The 16,141-nt window shown below is 56.0% G+C and overlaps 1 protein-coding gene across 1 annotated transcript; it reads right to left on the bottom strand.

Moving 5' to 3' along the window:
* Positions 1-4,317: 4,317 nt before the first annotated feature.
* On the bottom strand, positions 4,318-15,579 carry LOC309889341 (kallikrein-14-like; the record flags this gene model as incomplete). The annotated part of the gene is made up of 8 exons (XM_082782115.1): positions 4,318-4,467; positions 6,236-6,372; positions 6,696-6,943; positions 8,021-8,183; positions 11,104-11,226; positions 13,416-13,514; positions 14,772-14,925; positions 15,556-15,579. 8 exons carry the CDS (start codon positions 15,577-15,579, stop codon positions 4,318-4,320), a joined length of 1,098 nt encoding a protein of 365 aa, XP_082638241.1.
* Positions 15,580-16,141: the final 562 nt, after the last annotated feature.

Below are 16,141 nucleotides of genomic sequence, written 5' to 3' on the forward strand. Positions count from 1 at the left end.
GGCGGCAGAGGACGGGGACCTGGAGGCTGCCGAGGCCGGGCCCGGCCCTTTAAATCCCCGGGGGGGCCCCGCCCTGCCAGGTTGGGGCGGGGACAGTGGGGACACGCCCACCACTCCCAGTGCTCCCAGTACCCCCAGTGATACCAGTGATACCAGTGATACCAGTGACACCAGTGCCTAAATCCTAGTGTTTCCAGTGCTCCCAGTGCTCCCAGTGTCCAAGTGTTCCCAGTGCTCCCAGTGACCGCAGTGGCCCCAGTGACCCCAGTGACCCCAGTAATCCCAGTGGTCCCAGTGATCCCAATACCCCAGTGCTCCCAGTGTTCCCAGTGAGCCCAGTGAGCCCAGTGCTCCCAGTGGTCCCAGTGGTCCCAGTGCTCCAGTGATCCCAATACCCCAGTGCTCCCAGTGTTCCCAGTGACCCCAGTGATCCCAGTGATTCCAGTGACCCCAGTGATCCCTGTGTTCCCAGTGACCCCAGTGCTCCCAGTGGCCTCAGTGATCCCAGTGTCCCAGTGGTCCCAGTGATCCCAATATCCCAGTGCTCCCAGTGGTCCCAGTGATCCCAGTGCTCCAGTGATCCCAGTACCCTGGTGATCCCAGTGCTCCCAGTACCACAGTGATCCCATTGCCCCCAGTGCCCCAGTGATCCCAGTGCTCCCAGTGATGTCAGTGGTCCCAGTGCTCCAGTGATCCCAGTGACCCCAGTGCTCCCAGTGCCCCAGTGGTCCCAGTGATCCCAATACCCCGGTGGTCCCAGTGTTCCAGTGGTCCCAGTGCTCCCAGTGCTCCCAGTGTCCCCAGTGCCCCAGTGCCCCAGTGCTCCCAGTGATTCCAGTGATCCCAGTGCCCCAGTGGTCCCAGTACCCTGGTGATCCCAGTGCCCCCAGTGCCCCAGTGAGCCCAGTGACCCCAGTGCTCCCAGTGCTCCCAGTTTTCCCAGTGTCTCCAGTGCTCCCAGTGATCCCAGTACCCCAGTGTTCCAGTGTTTCCAGTGCTACCAGTTTTCTCAGCGTCCCCAGTGCTCCCAGTGCCCCCAGTACCTCCCAGTTTGCTCCCAAGACCTCCAATGCCTTCCAGCACCCTCCCAGTACCTCCCAGTGCCTTCAGGGGCTCCCAGTGCTCCCAGTGCCTCCCAGTGAACTCCTGAGGCCTCCAATACCTCCCAGTCCCTCCCAGCACCACCCAGTGCCTCCCAGTGTCTCCTAGAGGCTTCCCAGTGCCTTCCAGTACTTCCCAGTGCTTTGCAGTGCCTCCCAGTATATTCCAGTGCCTCCCAGCATGTCCCAGTGTATCCCAGTACCCTTCCTGTACCTCCCAGTGCCCTGCTTGCCCTTTCCAGTGCCTCCCAGTACCCTTCCAGTGCCCCCCAGTGCCCTCCCTGCCCTTTCCAGTGTCTGCCAGTTCCCTTCCTGTCCCTCCCAGTGCTTCCCAGTGCCCTCCCTCCCCTTCCCGGTGCTCCCCAGTTCCCTTCCAGTGCCTCCCAGTTCCTTTCCAGTGCCTCCCAGTTCCCTTCCTGTCCCTCCCAGTGCCCCCTCTACCCTTTCCAGTGCCTCCCAGTGCCATCTCTGCCCTTCCCAGTCCCTCCCAGTACAGCCCACACGGCTGTGGGGTGCCAGCCCCACATTACCCACAATCCTCCCCCTCGAGGCTCTGCCCTGCCTCAGTTTCCCCCTTTGGCCAAATTTTTTTTGGGGGAAGGGGACCCCAAAAAAGGGGCGGAGTTAAGAGGGGACCCCAAAACAGGAGTGGAATTAAGGGACCCCGAAACAGGGGCAATTAAGGGGACCCCAAATGAGAGATGTAATTAAGGGGACCCCAAATGAGGGACATAATTAAGGGGACCCCAAAATAGGGGAAGAATTCGGGAGACCCCAAAATACGGGGCAGAGTTAAGGGGACCCCAAAACAGGGACAATTAAGGGGATCCTAAATGATGGACATAATTAAGGGGACCCCAAAATAGGGGCAGAGTTAAGGGGACCCCAAAACAGGGACAATTAAGGGGACCCCAAAAAAGGGGCAGAGTTAAGGGGACCCCAAAACAGGGACAATTAAGGGGACCCTAAATGATGGACATAATTAAGGGGACCCCAAAATAGGGGCAGAGTTAAGGGGACCCCAAAGCAGGGGCAATTAAGGGACCCCAAATGAGGGACATCATTAAGGGGACCCCAAATCAGAGATGTAATTAAGGGGACCCCAAAATAAGGGACGAATTAAGGAGACCCCAAAATAGGGGCAGAGTTAAGGGGACTCCAAAGCAGGGGCAATTAAGGGGACCCTAAATGAGGGACATAATTAAGGGAACCCCAAATCACAGATGTAATTAAGGGGACCCCAAAATAGGGGACGAATTAAGAAGACCCCAAAATAGGGGCAGAGTTGAGGGGACCCCAAAACAGGGACAATTAAGGGACCCCAAATGAGGGACATCATTAAGGGGACCCCAAATCAGAGATGTAATTAAGGGGACCCCAAAATAGGGGCAGAGTTAAGGGGACCCCAAAGCACGGGCAATTAAGGGGACCCTAAATAAGGGACATCATTAAGGAGACTCCAATTAGGGGACCCCAAAGTAAGGCAGATAAAGGGGACCCCAAAACAAGAGACCAAGTTAAGGGGACCCCAAAGGAGAAGCAAAGGGGACCCCAAAAACTGGGGGTAAAGGGGACCCCAAAGGAGAATTGAGGGGACCCCAAAAGAAAATGAAGGGGACCCCAAAGAAGAATTGAGGGGACCCAAAAAGCCAATGTCCCCAAGGGGATAATGTCCCCAATGGGATGAGGTCCCCAAAGGGATGACGTCCCCAAAAGGATGATGTCCCCAAGGGAATGAAGTCCCTAACAGGATGATGTCCCCAAGACGATGATGTCCCCAAGGTGTCCATGTCCCCAAAAGGCCAAAATCCCCAAGGGGATGATGTCCCCAAAGGGGCGATGTCCCCAAAGGGATGATGTCCCCAAAAGGATGATGTCCCCAAAGGGCCAATGTCCCCAAAGGGGTGATGTCCCCAATGGGATGAGGTCCCCAAAGGGATGACATCCCCAAAAGGATGATGTCCCCCAAAGGGATGATGTCCCCAAAGGGCCGATGTCCCCAAAAGGATGATGTCCCCAAGGGCATGATGTCCCCAAGGGGATGATGTCCCCAAGACAATGATGTCCCCAAGGTGCCCATGTCCCCAAAAGGCCAAAATCCCCAAGGGGATGATGTCCCCAAAGGGGTGATGTCCCCAATGGGATGGTGTCCCCTAAAGAGCTGATGTCCCCAAAATGATGACGTCCCCAAAGGGCCAATGTCCCCAAGGGGATGATGTCCCCAATGGGATGAGGTGCCCAAAGGGATGACATCCCCAAAAGGATGATGTCCCCCAAAGGGATGATGTCCCCAAAGGGCCGATGTCCCCAAAAGGATGATGTCCCTAAAGGGATGATGTCCCCAAGGCGATGATGTCCCCAAGGTGCCGATGTCCCCTTCCAGACCTGGAGGACACCAAGATCTGGGGGGACTGTCCCCAAAATAACACCACCGACACCTCGGGACAGTCCCTTCCACACCTCCCCCGGGCCTCCAGCTAATTAGCAGCCTAATTAGGCCTAACGAGGATTCCCTTGGGGAAATCCCATCCCTTTCTGGGTGCCCGCAGAGGGGGGACCTCGCACAAGGTCCCCGTGTCACCGTCACCCCTCCCCGTTCCCGGTGACCTCGGCTGTTGGCCGCGCTCCCAATTAGCATGGCCAACACGAACATCATTAATTAGTGGGGTGATTAATTAGGGTGGGGTCCTGCAGCCGGTGAAGCTGCCTAGAGAGTTTGGGAGAGGAAAGCTCCCGGTGCCGGTAGGTGTGTAGGGGATTAATTATCCCTATTAATTAGGCTTATTAATTAGTCCCTTTCCCCCAGTGCGGGTGCAGGAGACAGGATGCGTGCCCCATCTCAGATCCCAAAGGGCTTCTCGTTAACGCTAACAAGGGAAATCGCTAATTAAAACAGCGTTCTCCTAATTATGGGGTTATTGTCAGGATGGCAATTAATAGCTCATTAATTATTGCCCTGGTGTCCCTCTCCCCAAAGGATGCGGCAAAAGGACCCCAGGGGACACATCCAAGGTTCCTGGAGCCCCCCCCAAATCCTTCCATGACTCAATTTCCCCTTTTTCTTCCAATTCCTTTATTCCGCCCCGAATCGCCCATCTTCCCGAGTGCATTCTGGGAAATTCGTTGCTTCTCCCACCCCACCCCAAATACTAAAGTGCCGAGAATCTCCTCGGGGGGGCGCGGGGAGGTGGTGGGGCCGGGGAGGGGGTCGGTCCCGCTAGCCCCTGATGTATCTCCTGATCCAGGGCACGGCTTGGCACACGTTGGAGTAGACGCCGGGCTGCCCCTTGCGCCCGCAGACGGCCATGCCCCACGACACCACACCTTGCAGCACCCCGTTGCACACCAACGGGCCCCCGGAGTCACCCTGTGGGGAGAAGAGCACGAGGTGGGGCTGGTTGGGGTGACAACACCGACCTTGCACCCCGAGCCGTGGTCCAGTCCCGGCTACGAGGTAGTTGTGGGGAAGGTAGGCCTCGTAGGAACCCAACAAGTCTTGGTCGTTGCTTGGTTTTAGGGGTTGGGTTGGAGATCATGGTGGAGGATCCCGAATATTGCAAACCCAAATTGGAAACCCAAATATTGTGGGGAACCCAAATAGTTTTGGGAAAACAAAGGTTGTGGGGAACCCAAATATTGTGGGAAACCCAAATAGTTTCGGGAAAACAAAGGTTGTAGGGAAACCCAAATATTGTGGGAAACCCAAATATTGTGGGAAACCCAAATAGTTTTGGGAAAACAAAGGTTGTAGGGAACCCAAATATTGTGGGAAACCCAAATAATTTTGGAAAGAAAAGGTTGTGGGGAACCCAAATATTGTGGGAAACCCAAATATTGTGGGAAACCCAAATAGTTTTGGGAAAACAAAGGTTGTGGGGAGCCCAAATATTGTGGGAAACCCAAATAATTTTGGAAAGAAAAGGTTGTGGGGAACCCAAATATTGTGGGAAACCCAAATATTGTGTAGCTTCACCTACATGTTGGGGCCATTTATTGGTTTTATGGCTTGGGTTGGAGGTAAGGGTGAAGGAACCCAAACATTGCGTGGACTCATCCACTTATTGTGGTCCATCCCTGGCTCCATGACTCAAGCATGAGGTAGTTGTGGGGAACCCAAATATTTTTGGGAAAACAAAGGTTGTGGAAAACCCAAATATTGTGGGAAACCCAAATATTGTGGGGAACCCAAATAGTTTCGGGAAAACAAAGGTTGTAGGGAACCCAAATATTGTGGGAAACCCAAATATTGTGGGAAACCCAAATAGTTTTGGGAAAACAAAGGTTGTGGGGAACCCAAATATTGTGGGAAACCCAAATAGTTTTGGGACACCCAAATATTGTGTAGCTTCACCTACATGTTGAGGCCATTTATTGGTTTTATGGGTTGGGTTGGAGATAATGGTAGAGGAACCCAAACCTTGCATGGACTCATCCACTTATTGTGGTCCATCCCTGGCTCTGTGACTCAAGCATGAGGTAGTTGTGGGGAACCCAAATATTTTTGGGAAAACAAAGGTTGTGGGGAACCCAAATATTGTGGGAAACCCAAATATTGTGGGAAACCCAAATAGTTTTGGGAAAACAAAGGTTGTGGGGAACCCAAATATTGTGGCAAACCCAAATATTGTGGGAAACCCAAATAGTTTTGGGAAACAAAGGTTGTGGGGAACCCAAATATTGTGGGAAACCCAAATATTGTGGGAAACCCAAATAGTTTTGGGAAAACAAAGGTTGTGGGGAACCCAAATATTGTGGGAAACCCAAATATTGTGGGAAACCCAAATATTGTGTAGCTTCACCTACATGTTGGGGCCATTTATTGGTTTTATGGCTTGGGTTGGAGATAAGGGTGAAGGAACCCAAACATTGCGTGGACTCATCCACTTATTGTGGTCCATCCCTGGCTCCGTGACTCAAGAATGAGGTAGTTGTGGGGAACCCAAAGATTTTGGGGAAAACAAAGGTTTGTGGAGAACCCAAATATTGTGGGAAACCCAAATATTGTGGGAAACCCAAATATTGTGTAGCTTCACCTACAGGTTGGGGCCATTCCCTGGTTTCATGGTTTGCAGATAATGGTGAAGGAACCCAAACCTTCCATGGCCCCACGGGAGGAGGTTTTAGGGACCTCTTACCTGGCAGGAATCGATGCCCCCCTGGGGGACGCCGGCACAGAACATGTTGGGGGTGATCAACCTCCCGTAGGCCCTCGCACACTTATCCTTCCCAAAGGATTGGACGCCGGCACACTGCAGTTTTCTGGGGAGCTTTGCTGCAGACGAGGGGGGGTGGAGAGAAAAAAACGGTGAGAAAGGGCAGCCCAGTAGATCTCGTGGTATTTTTGGTGGGGTTCCTTGGGAGGCGGGCAAGGGAGATGCCTCCACCAGAGGCCCAACGCAAAGGAAACCCCAACCTCAACCCCAAGGGAAAGTCATTCTTCATGGGAAACCTCGTTGGGTAGAGTGAAGACAACATCAGGGACCCTCCCTCATCTAATTTTTCCAACCAAAAAGACAACTCAGCCTCCTTTTCCCTGCCAAATTACGTCCCCCCTACCCCACCTCTTCCACCGGGGTCTCCACCGTGAGCCAGTACCTCCGGGGGACTTGGTCGTGCCCCAGCCGGACACGCTGCACCTCATCCCGTCCATGGGACACCTCGTGGCCAATCTGATCTTCTTGATGTTGTTGCTGAACTGCACGGGTCTGTTCAGCCTCAGGAGCATGAAGTCGTTGTCGTTCTTGCGGGGGTTGTAGGCCGGGTGGACGATCGACCGTGAAATCATCCTCACCTCCCCCGTGCCGTCCCGCAACGTGTCCGTCCCGATTAACACCCTGAGGTCCCTGCCCGGAGAAGAAGGTCAAGAAATCAGAGCCAGAGGAGATACACAACCCTATGGGTCAAGGGGATGACCGAGGGTCATCCCCCAAAGCTTCTCCAGACCCAGCCAGCAGGCAGAGTTAGGGTGATGTGTCCATGGGTCCACCTTATCCCCTTGTCCTCGGGCAGAAAAATGGAAATGCCTTTGGGATTCATGAGCTAGATCTCCTCCAAGAGCTCTTCGATGGCTCAGGTACCCTGGGGCCTTTCCCATCTCCATGGGATTTTGGAGAACGTCTTGACTTCAGCTCCTTGACTTCACCTTCGTCTTCCTCGCATCAGGCTTCAGGCAAGGCGTCCCACTGCAACATCCCAGCAACGCCACCCTGAGCCCAACTTCTGGCCAACGTTTCTTCTGTTTTTCATCGTTATTTCCTCTCTGGAAAGTGAGGTCTCCTCTCGTGGAGCCTTGCGGGGAAGCTGGAGAAGTTTGGCTGTGGGGGGACCTGCTCCACTCCGTGTCCTCACCTGGAAAAAGGGGGGTGACCAGACCTCAAACGTGGGGGAGGTTGAGTCCCTTGGGGGTTGATGGCCAGAGGTTGTCACCCAGCAAAGGAGACGTCAGCTCCTGTCTCCCTGGGGAGTGCTGTGCCTTCGATGCCCTCTGGAGGTACCAGCTTCTGGATACCAACATCTGGAGACACCCATGGCTGGAACATCAACATCTGGTGCTTCTGGACATCAAATCTGGAGGTAACATCTGGGTACGACTAGCAACCTCCGGAGATACCCAGCTCTGGAGCTACCTGAAGGTACCAAACTCGACATTACCAGCTTCTGGACACCAAAATACCAGCTTCTGGACACCAAAATCCGGAGGTGTCCACATCTGGAAGCGGAGACACCGACATCTGGGGCATCTCTCTCTGGATGCCACCATTTGGAGGCACCATCCTCTGGAATTTCCAACATCTGGGCACCGATACCTGCAGGTACCAACCCCTGGGACCCACCTCTCCCCGTCAGTCATTAAAAAATTTTGGAAAACGAGGCGTCGGCTTGTAGGAAGCCATGGGGAAATGAGCAAAGAGCCAGCTTACCTGCCCGGCTGCTTGCAGTGGGCGGCCGTCAGGACCCACTGGGCGTCTATCAAGCTTCCACCACACAGGATTTGTCCCCTCTTGATGAGGGCGACCTGGAAAGGTCGCTGGGTGATGGAGCAGGGCTCCCCACCGATGATTCGGGACTCATCCATCTCCGGCACTGCAAGACAAGAGCACCCAAGGGCACCGTGAGAGCCTTGCATGGCTATAGGCAGCCAGGAAGCCTCCTTCCAAAGGAAAAAAATAATATGTTATTTTGGGTTGAAAAGCACAAAAACAACTTTTAAAATGGTTAAATGGGACACAAAAGGGAAAGCACTCTCTCCTGTGTGTTTTTGTTTTTGTTTTTGTTTTTGTTTTTTAGCCTTAAAATACCATCAGAACAGTCAAAAATCATAATTAAAACTTTTTGTTGTGTTTTGTTTCACTGAGTCATCTATCAACCTACTGAGGTCCCACCAAACTCTTTTTTTTTTTTAATGAGAAAAAGATGTTTTTTGGACCAAGAGCAGTTGAAATCCAACCACTAGTAGCCCCAAAGAGTCCTCGATGATCTGAATTCTCCCGATGCCTTCTGACAGAGCCCACCACTCCATGGCCCAACCACGCATCCCAGGGAGAGCGTTGGGGTGGGAGATGCCACGAGAAGACCCCCTGGGACCAGTCCATCGTGCCAGGTTGTTCCCATGAGCTGTCCTGGAAATCACCATGCGTCAGGAAGTCACCAAGGGCCACTTATCTCCGCCGGTTTCGCCATGTGCCTTGGGGAGGGGCATCCGTTCCACCTCTAAGATTCCTCCCAGCCCAAGATTGGACTCTAAAAGGGAGATGACGCACCCCTAAAAGAGCTGATTTCTTCTTCCTCCGTTGGTAAGAAAGCCTGTAGGACCAGCTCGAAAAGACTCCTACCTCCCAGATGGCTCATGTTATGTACCCAGACCTCCTAGTTAGGGCCGAGGTAGAAGATGGTTGCATCAACACAAGCAAGAGAAGCCATGACACAGGGAGAAATGATAACAGGAGCTCACTCAGGAATGCGAGTCCTTACGTAGCTCTGGAGCCAAGACGCGTTGGTCCCATGAGGTTTGCGGGGAAGAGAGAGAGCCATCAGCTTAATTTTGGGGTCTTATCATTTTTGGGGTCGTATCTCGGTAAAAAAGGGTCTCATCACCCAAACTTTCCATTTCTGACACAGGTTTATCAATCTTTAAGGTCTCTGGAAGCATCTCCCCTTGTTTTATCTCGCTGAAGCTGGTGGTGGTCCACTGGAGTTGGCCAACTTTGATGGTCCCCGAAGAGAAGGAGCGACCATTTTGGGAGGCAATCCCACCCCATCCAACGCTGGATGTCTGCAAGACGAGGTGTCCCACCCCACGCTGGAATATTTATGAGGTTCGTGGGATGATCATCTTGAGGTTGTGCCCATGCAAGACTCCACTTGGGTGTCCACACCATGGACAAGCCGTGCTGCTGGTGTCCCTCCCTCTACAGCTCTACGTGGGCAAGGAACTTCTCAGGCCTTTTGAGAATCTCAGGCCAAGGCTACTGGAGAAGATGCCTCGTGGTCAGTTGTGTCCAAGTAGCAGATGAGATTCACAATAAAAAAATAACCAGATTAAAAAAAGAAAAAGGAAAAAAAAAAAAGGATAAATAAATAAATAAATAAAGGAAATAAAATATTTTTTAAACAAAAACCCTCTCCCCTACCCCCAAAAACGCGCAGTAGTTGGACTTTCGCCTCTATCACATGGGACATATCAAATCCTCATTTCCCCAAGATGTCTTCATGGGTGTTGAGGCTGAGTCCTCCACGCTGTAACCTGGAGCATCCCAGCTGATTTTTGGGGTGATTTTGGGAAGAAGTTGTGCTTGCCACCTCCACGTGTTGGCTGCCCTGGCGAGGAGCTGTATTGATCCGTGCGTGTGCGAGGTGGCTCTGGTCCATGCTTATCTGCAATCACCTTCCACCGCACGTTGGGACATTGGAATTTTACTGGTGGGACTGGTTTGTGCCAGTGGGGATTACGACCTGTGACGGGTGGCAATGGGAGACGCCCGAATTTCAGACCGCCTGGAATCTGCCACTATCCGGTCCCAGCTGCCAAAGCTGGAGGGTGGGAACCATCCCAGCATGCACGCTCATCGGGGAAGCATCCCTCGTCACCTCAAAGGCCGTCCTTGGGCCTTTGGAGACCATCCAGAAGGTTTAGGTTCCACCAAGCTCCTTGTAGGCATCTCAGCAGCTTCCCTGGGCCTGGAGGATCGCCGTCGATGAAGACCAGCCAGTGGAGAAGCAACGCAAGAAGGTGGAGCCCTGCGGTGGGATCCATAGCCTGGATTTCCAGAAGAGATTGATGCCAAGTTGATGGTGTCTTCACCCCAAACCAAAGAAACTTTATCACCAGAACCCCCCCGAAAAACAGTTCTTGGAAAGCCACACGGCAAATTATCCAGGCGCCGTGTCTGGACACGAGCTCGTTCCTTCTCGGCAGGACCTGGGAATTTTGGATTCAGCTCTGGGAGCACCGATTTGGGTTAAGATCCCAGGTTTTGGCAACCCTCAGGCAGATATCATGGGCCTCTTCTTTCTTCCCTGATCAAGACCCATCCACGGGGCCGTTCTGGTTCCTCTTCAGCAGAGCATCATTTTGGAGGCCAGAAGAAAGGAAGAGGATGTTCCCATCGGGATTAAGTCTCTCCTGCTCTCCCTCACCCCAGGTGACTTCTTTTGTCTCCTTTTCCATGGCAAAAATCCCCGTACAGCCTCACGGAGAAGGAAAGGAAGAGGTCCCAGAGATCCTAGCGTCTCCAACCACGTGACGGAATTTTCCTCCGCGTCCTTTCTCTCTCTACGGCGAGGGGGTTGCTTTATCTCAGCTCGAAACGAAAACAGGTTTCGAAATTACAGGGCCTTGCCCAAGCCTTCCCATCAGCAAGATTCCCACGAGCCAGAAGGCATCTCCTCATCCCATCCCACCCCATCCCATCCAATCCCATCCCATCCCATCCCTCCGGATACATTCCCTCACGAAGCATCCGCGGTGTCCCCGTCCCCATCCCCATCCACCGGATTGACTTACGCTCGTCGCCTCCGTTGCCCCCCTTCACGTTTTGTGCCAGCAGCGGGGTGGCGGACAGCAGTCCCACCATGAGGATGAAGATGGGGGCGAAGCCGAAGGCCCCATGCCCGTCACGAGCCATTCCTGGAGGGGCAGAGAAACCAAACCAGATCAGCTCGGGGACCACGGGAGAGCACCCAGTGCCACGTGAGGGACACGGGGACAGTCCCAGCACTGTCCTTCCACCTCCCAACAAGGGACAGAGGCAACGCCACCAGGATGCTCTTGGTGTTTTGGTGCACCTTCATCCCTACGGACCACGCCGTGGCCTCAATCCCTCTTCTCCACCCTCTTTTGGCCCAATTCAGCTCTCCGGCGGTGCCTCCAGCAACCCAGGGAGCACCATTTCCCTCCCAGTCCCCGTTAAACTGGGCGCGCCGAGTTAACCCGGGATACGGAAGGCTCCCTCCACCAAACCACAGCGCGGACGGATCCGACCCGTAGGAAGGAAGAAACAAAGAGCCTGGAGAACCCCCCCAAATCCCACCCGGCACCATCCGACCCCTCGGACGGAGATGGAGGCCACCGCTGTCCCCGCCGCGGGGACGGACTCACCTGCTGGAGGAGAAGGACGGGGCCGGCTCGGCGCGTCGGGAAGCCGAGAACCCGTCGTTGGGCCATATTTATACCGGGCCGAAAAGTAGGTTGTGTCTCCGCCGGGGTGACTCAAGGGCTGTTGGGCGACGGGTCCAAGCGGCAAGCGGGACGAGCGCGGCCGTGGGTGTCTCCCCGGCCCCACGGGTGATTACCGCTTTGATGTCCCAGAGGAAAACGCCGCCCCGCTCCTCCCAACCTGCCCGAAAACAGACTGGCCGAGCTTGACGGATGGACGGACGGACAGATGGACAGACTGGCTGGGTCACCCCTTTTCCTCGTGGGTGGGTGGGTGGGTTTGAGGGGGGTTGTCCCCACGGCTGCTGGGGTGGGATGGGCTGGATCCGGCCCTCTGGGCGTCGTTAAATGGAATGGCCTGGGTGCTGTCCGTCCGTCTGTCCGCCTCTCTCCCTGGCTGTCCGTCCAGCTGGCTGTCCTCCTGTCCGTCTGCCTAGCTGTGTGGTCAGTCTGTCCGTTTATCTGCCTGCCGGTCCGGCCATCCGTCCGTCTGTCCATCTATCCGATTGCCTGGCCACCCGTCTGTCTGTCTGTCTGTCTGGTCATGCGACTGTAAGTCTGCCTGGACGTCTGTCCGGCCACATCTATCCGTCTGTCCGTTCATCTATCTCCCTGTCCATCTGTCCGCCTGACTGCAAGTCTGCCTGTCCGTCTGTCCACCCATCTGGCTACCCGCCTGTACGTCTGTCCAGCTGTCTGTCCGTCCATCCTCCTACCTGCACCCCTATCCAGTTGTCCCCTGTCCGTCTGTCCCACCCTCATCCATCTTTCTCTCTGTCCGTCTGTCCATCCCGCTTTGTCTAGCTCTCTGTCTGTCCATCCGTCTGTCTGTCCATCTCTGCCCATCCACCGGGCTCTGTCCGTCTGTCTGTCCGCCTGTACAGCTCTATCTCCATCCGATTGTCCTTCCAGCAAGCTGGATGGCCGTCTGTCCTTCTGTCCATCCATCTATCAACCATTTATCTGTCCATCCATCCGTCCATCCATCTGTCCATCTGCATCAAGACGGATGGATCTGTCCGTCCGTCTGTCCATCTATATTGATGGATGGATCTGTCCATCCGTCTGTCCGTCTACATCGAGATGGATGGATCCACCTAGACCTACGGATCTGTCCGTCCGTCCACCTCCCTCTCCATCTGTCCGTCTGTCCGTCCACCCTCTGCTCCTCCTACGCACTGAGTAGACTTCACATCACGCACACGCCTGCACACGCGTGTGTAAGGACGTGGGATTTGGCACAAGATTTGGGATGCCACCTCCGAGAGGGGACATTTTGCAGCTCCCGGAGGTCCCTGAGGATGTCACCAGGCTGGAGGTCCTCGGGGACCTACGTGCCACCTTCTCCTGGTCGCACCTCCCGATGAGTAACGCCGCGGATGCGGGTGAACGATGGGCGAGGCTACGACCTGGTGCCAACCCCACCGAGCCCTGCGAGTCGGCTCCGGTGAGTCAAGGGGGCACCGGGGATGCGAGTGACACTTGTCCCCCACCTTGTCCCCAGCTGGAAACTGTCCCCGAGCCCTCATGTCCCCTCCGATCCCCTTATTTCCATCCCCAACCCCGATGGCAAGGGGGAGGTCTCCAGGGTGGGAGGTCGCCACCGGCTTCTCCACCCCGTGGGGTCTTAGGGTCTCCATCCATGGGGACTTGGGTGCTACCAGTGTCACCCACTGTCCCCAGGGTCACCCAGGGCATCTCCACCCTCTGCTGCACGGGGACCTCGGCGATGCCCAGCCCTTCCTTGGGCGGGTTTGGTGCTGGACACCAGCCAGGATCCCAGCAGATCAAGCAACCGGTGCCGTAATCCCACCAGATTTCCCTCCTCCAGATGAAACCTGTCCAAGCTCCAGCACGTCCTGCAGCACCTTACGGCTCCTGGAAGGATTTGGGGCACCCAGGGGTCCTCCAGTGCCACCCCCAGCTTGGCCATCCTTGGCGTTGCAGAGGACCAGAGCCGTGATTCGGGCGAAGGAACCTCTTTTGCAGAGCTTTTGGGAAAGGAGCCGAGGCTGCCAGCAGCTCGCGGGGCAATTAGAGCCCCTGCCAAGCAATTAAGGGTGGAGAGGCCCAGGAGCTGAGCCCTGACGAAAGGAAAGGCCGGGCGGGGATGAATCACCTTTCGGAGATGCTGATCTCGCTCTCTGCTGGTGGCAGAGGAAGCCCGGGGCTGGGTTTGGTCCCAAACCTGGAGTTGAACCCAGAGCAACCCTTCCCAGTACGTCCACGGGGATCTGCTCTGCTGAGGGCCTCGCCGAAGAGGCCGGGGTGCTGAGGAGCCCATCTGGTCCACGGGGACCTGGTCCACCAGGCTTCAGCCCATGGTGGTCGTGGTCCTCAAAGACCCCGTCCACCAGGATCCCGTCCCCGAGGATCCCATCCCATGGACGTCCCGTCTACCAAGATCCCACCCGTGGTGACCTGGTCTACCAGAGACCTCCACGCCGGGGGAACACCTCCGTGGAGTGGTCAAGGGCAGAGATCCCCCCGTGGATATCCCACCCGTGGCCCACCCAGGCCGTGTTCCCCGAGATCTGGTGGGCAAAGATCTCGTCCCCGTGGAGATCCCACCCATGGGATCGACGCGGTGATGGTGGGCCATGAGGGTCACATCTACCAGGCTTCCCACCACAGAGAGGGAGCCCACCTCTGGGGGTCTCCAGGGGGCATGAGGGGACGTGAAGGGACATGGGGGGGCATGGTGGGGACAGGGGGAGCCCATGGGGGGACATGGGGCACGTAAGGGGATGTGGGACCCCAAGAGGGGACACAAGGGGACATGGGGGGGGGACAGGGGAGCACAAGGAGGGACCTTGAAGGGTTGTGGGGGTCGTGAAGGGGCAGGGGAGAACTTGAAGGCACACGAGGGGACATGGGGGGGTCCACAGAAGCACATGTGGGGACGTGAGGGGGCATGGGGGTCATACGAGGGGGCATGGGGTCACACGAGGGGACATGGGGTCACACGAGGGGATATGGGGTCACACGAGGGACCTGTGGGGGACACGGGGACCCACAGAAGAAGACGGGGGGGCCCCCTGAGATGCTGGGGAGGGGGCGTGCATGTTGGGCCACGTCCCCGGTCGCGATGACGATGACGTTGGGGCTGGGCCCAACCGGTTCTCCCAGTTCCTCCGCTCCCATCTCCTCCGCGTAATTAGTGCTAATTACCTAATTATCCCCAGGGCCAGCCCGGGCCTGCCACCCACTGCCAGGGCCGCGGGGGGACCCCACGCTTCCCCTCTCCCGATCCTCAGTGGCACGGAGGGGACGTGTCCCACCCTGTCCTTGTCCCCTCTGTGTCCCCACAGCCTTGGGGGCGCCAAGTCCAGGGGTGGCCCCGGGTGACAAAAGGGGTTGGCAGCGCCCTGGGTGACACGGTGGGTGGCCCTGGTTGACACACGGGGTGGCAGCACCGTGGGTGGCAGTGCCCTGGGTGACCCAGGAGGGAGGGAGGAGGGGGTGGCCCTGGTTGACACACGGGCTGGCAGCACCGTGGGTGGCAGTGCCCTGGGTGACACAGGGGGTGGCTCAGGGGACACGGGTGACACAGGAGTAGTGGTGTCGGGTGCCGGCGGTTTTGGGGACGTGGTGGCAGGGGTTGCACGCCAGCTATCCCTGGCATGGGCGTTGCAGACGTGGGGGACAGGGGGGAGCCTGAGGACCTCTGAGCCCCCTGATGGGACACCTCAAGGTCAACAAACGTCTCCTTTTTCTGGCTCATTTCCATGGCCAGCAGGACCAGGCTCCAAGGTGGTCTCCCTGACCTTTAATCTCACTTCCATGGACGTCGTGACTTACCAGAACCAGCACCTCAATCACCATCTAGGCCTGACCACGAGGGCAGCGTTGACCAGGCTTCAACGCTTGCATTGCACGGACCCCAATGGATGTGTTGACCAACCCTCCATGGGTGAAAGGTGAAGACCTCTTTAGATGCGTTGACCAGACCTCCATGGCCATGTTGGGTAGACCCCAATGGATGCCTTGACCGTGTCTTCATGGACATACAGGTAGATGTCCATGGACACGTTGACCAGACCACCTTGGACACGTTGAGCAGACCTCCAAGGACACGTTGACCAGATCTCCAAGGACACGTTGACCAGATCTCCATGGACACGTTGACCAGACCTCCATGGACACGTTGACCAGATCCCCAAAAAAGCCCCTTGACCAGATGGATGATGAGGAGCTGTTAGAGCCCACTGTGGTAGCCCACCACATCTGATGGCCACCAACCTGGGACCTTCCAAGCCAAACCCTCTGTAGGGTTCTGAAACCCCAAAGGCTCGAACCTCCTTGTGTGAAAGGCTGAGCGAAGAGCTGGAAGCCACCAGTGGCCACCGTTTGGTCCCAGCAATGATGGACAGCCATTCCTCCGCCT

The sequence above is a fragment of the Aythya marila genome, assembly GCF_965140915.1.
Source record: "Aythya marila genome assembly, chromosome: 36".
Taxonomy (NCBI): Eukaryota; Metazoa; Chordata; class Aves; order Anseriformes; family Anatidae; genus Aythya; species Aythya marila.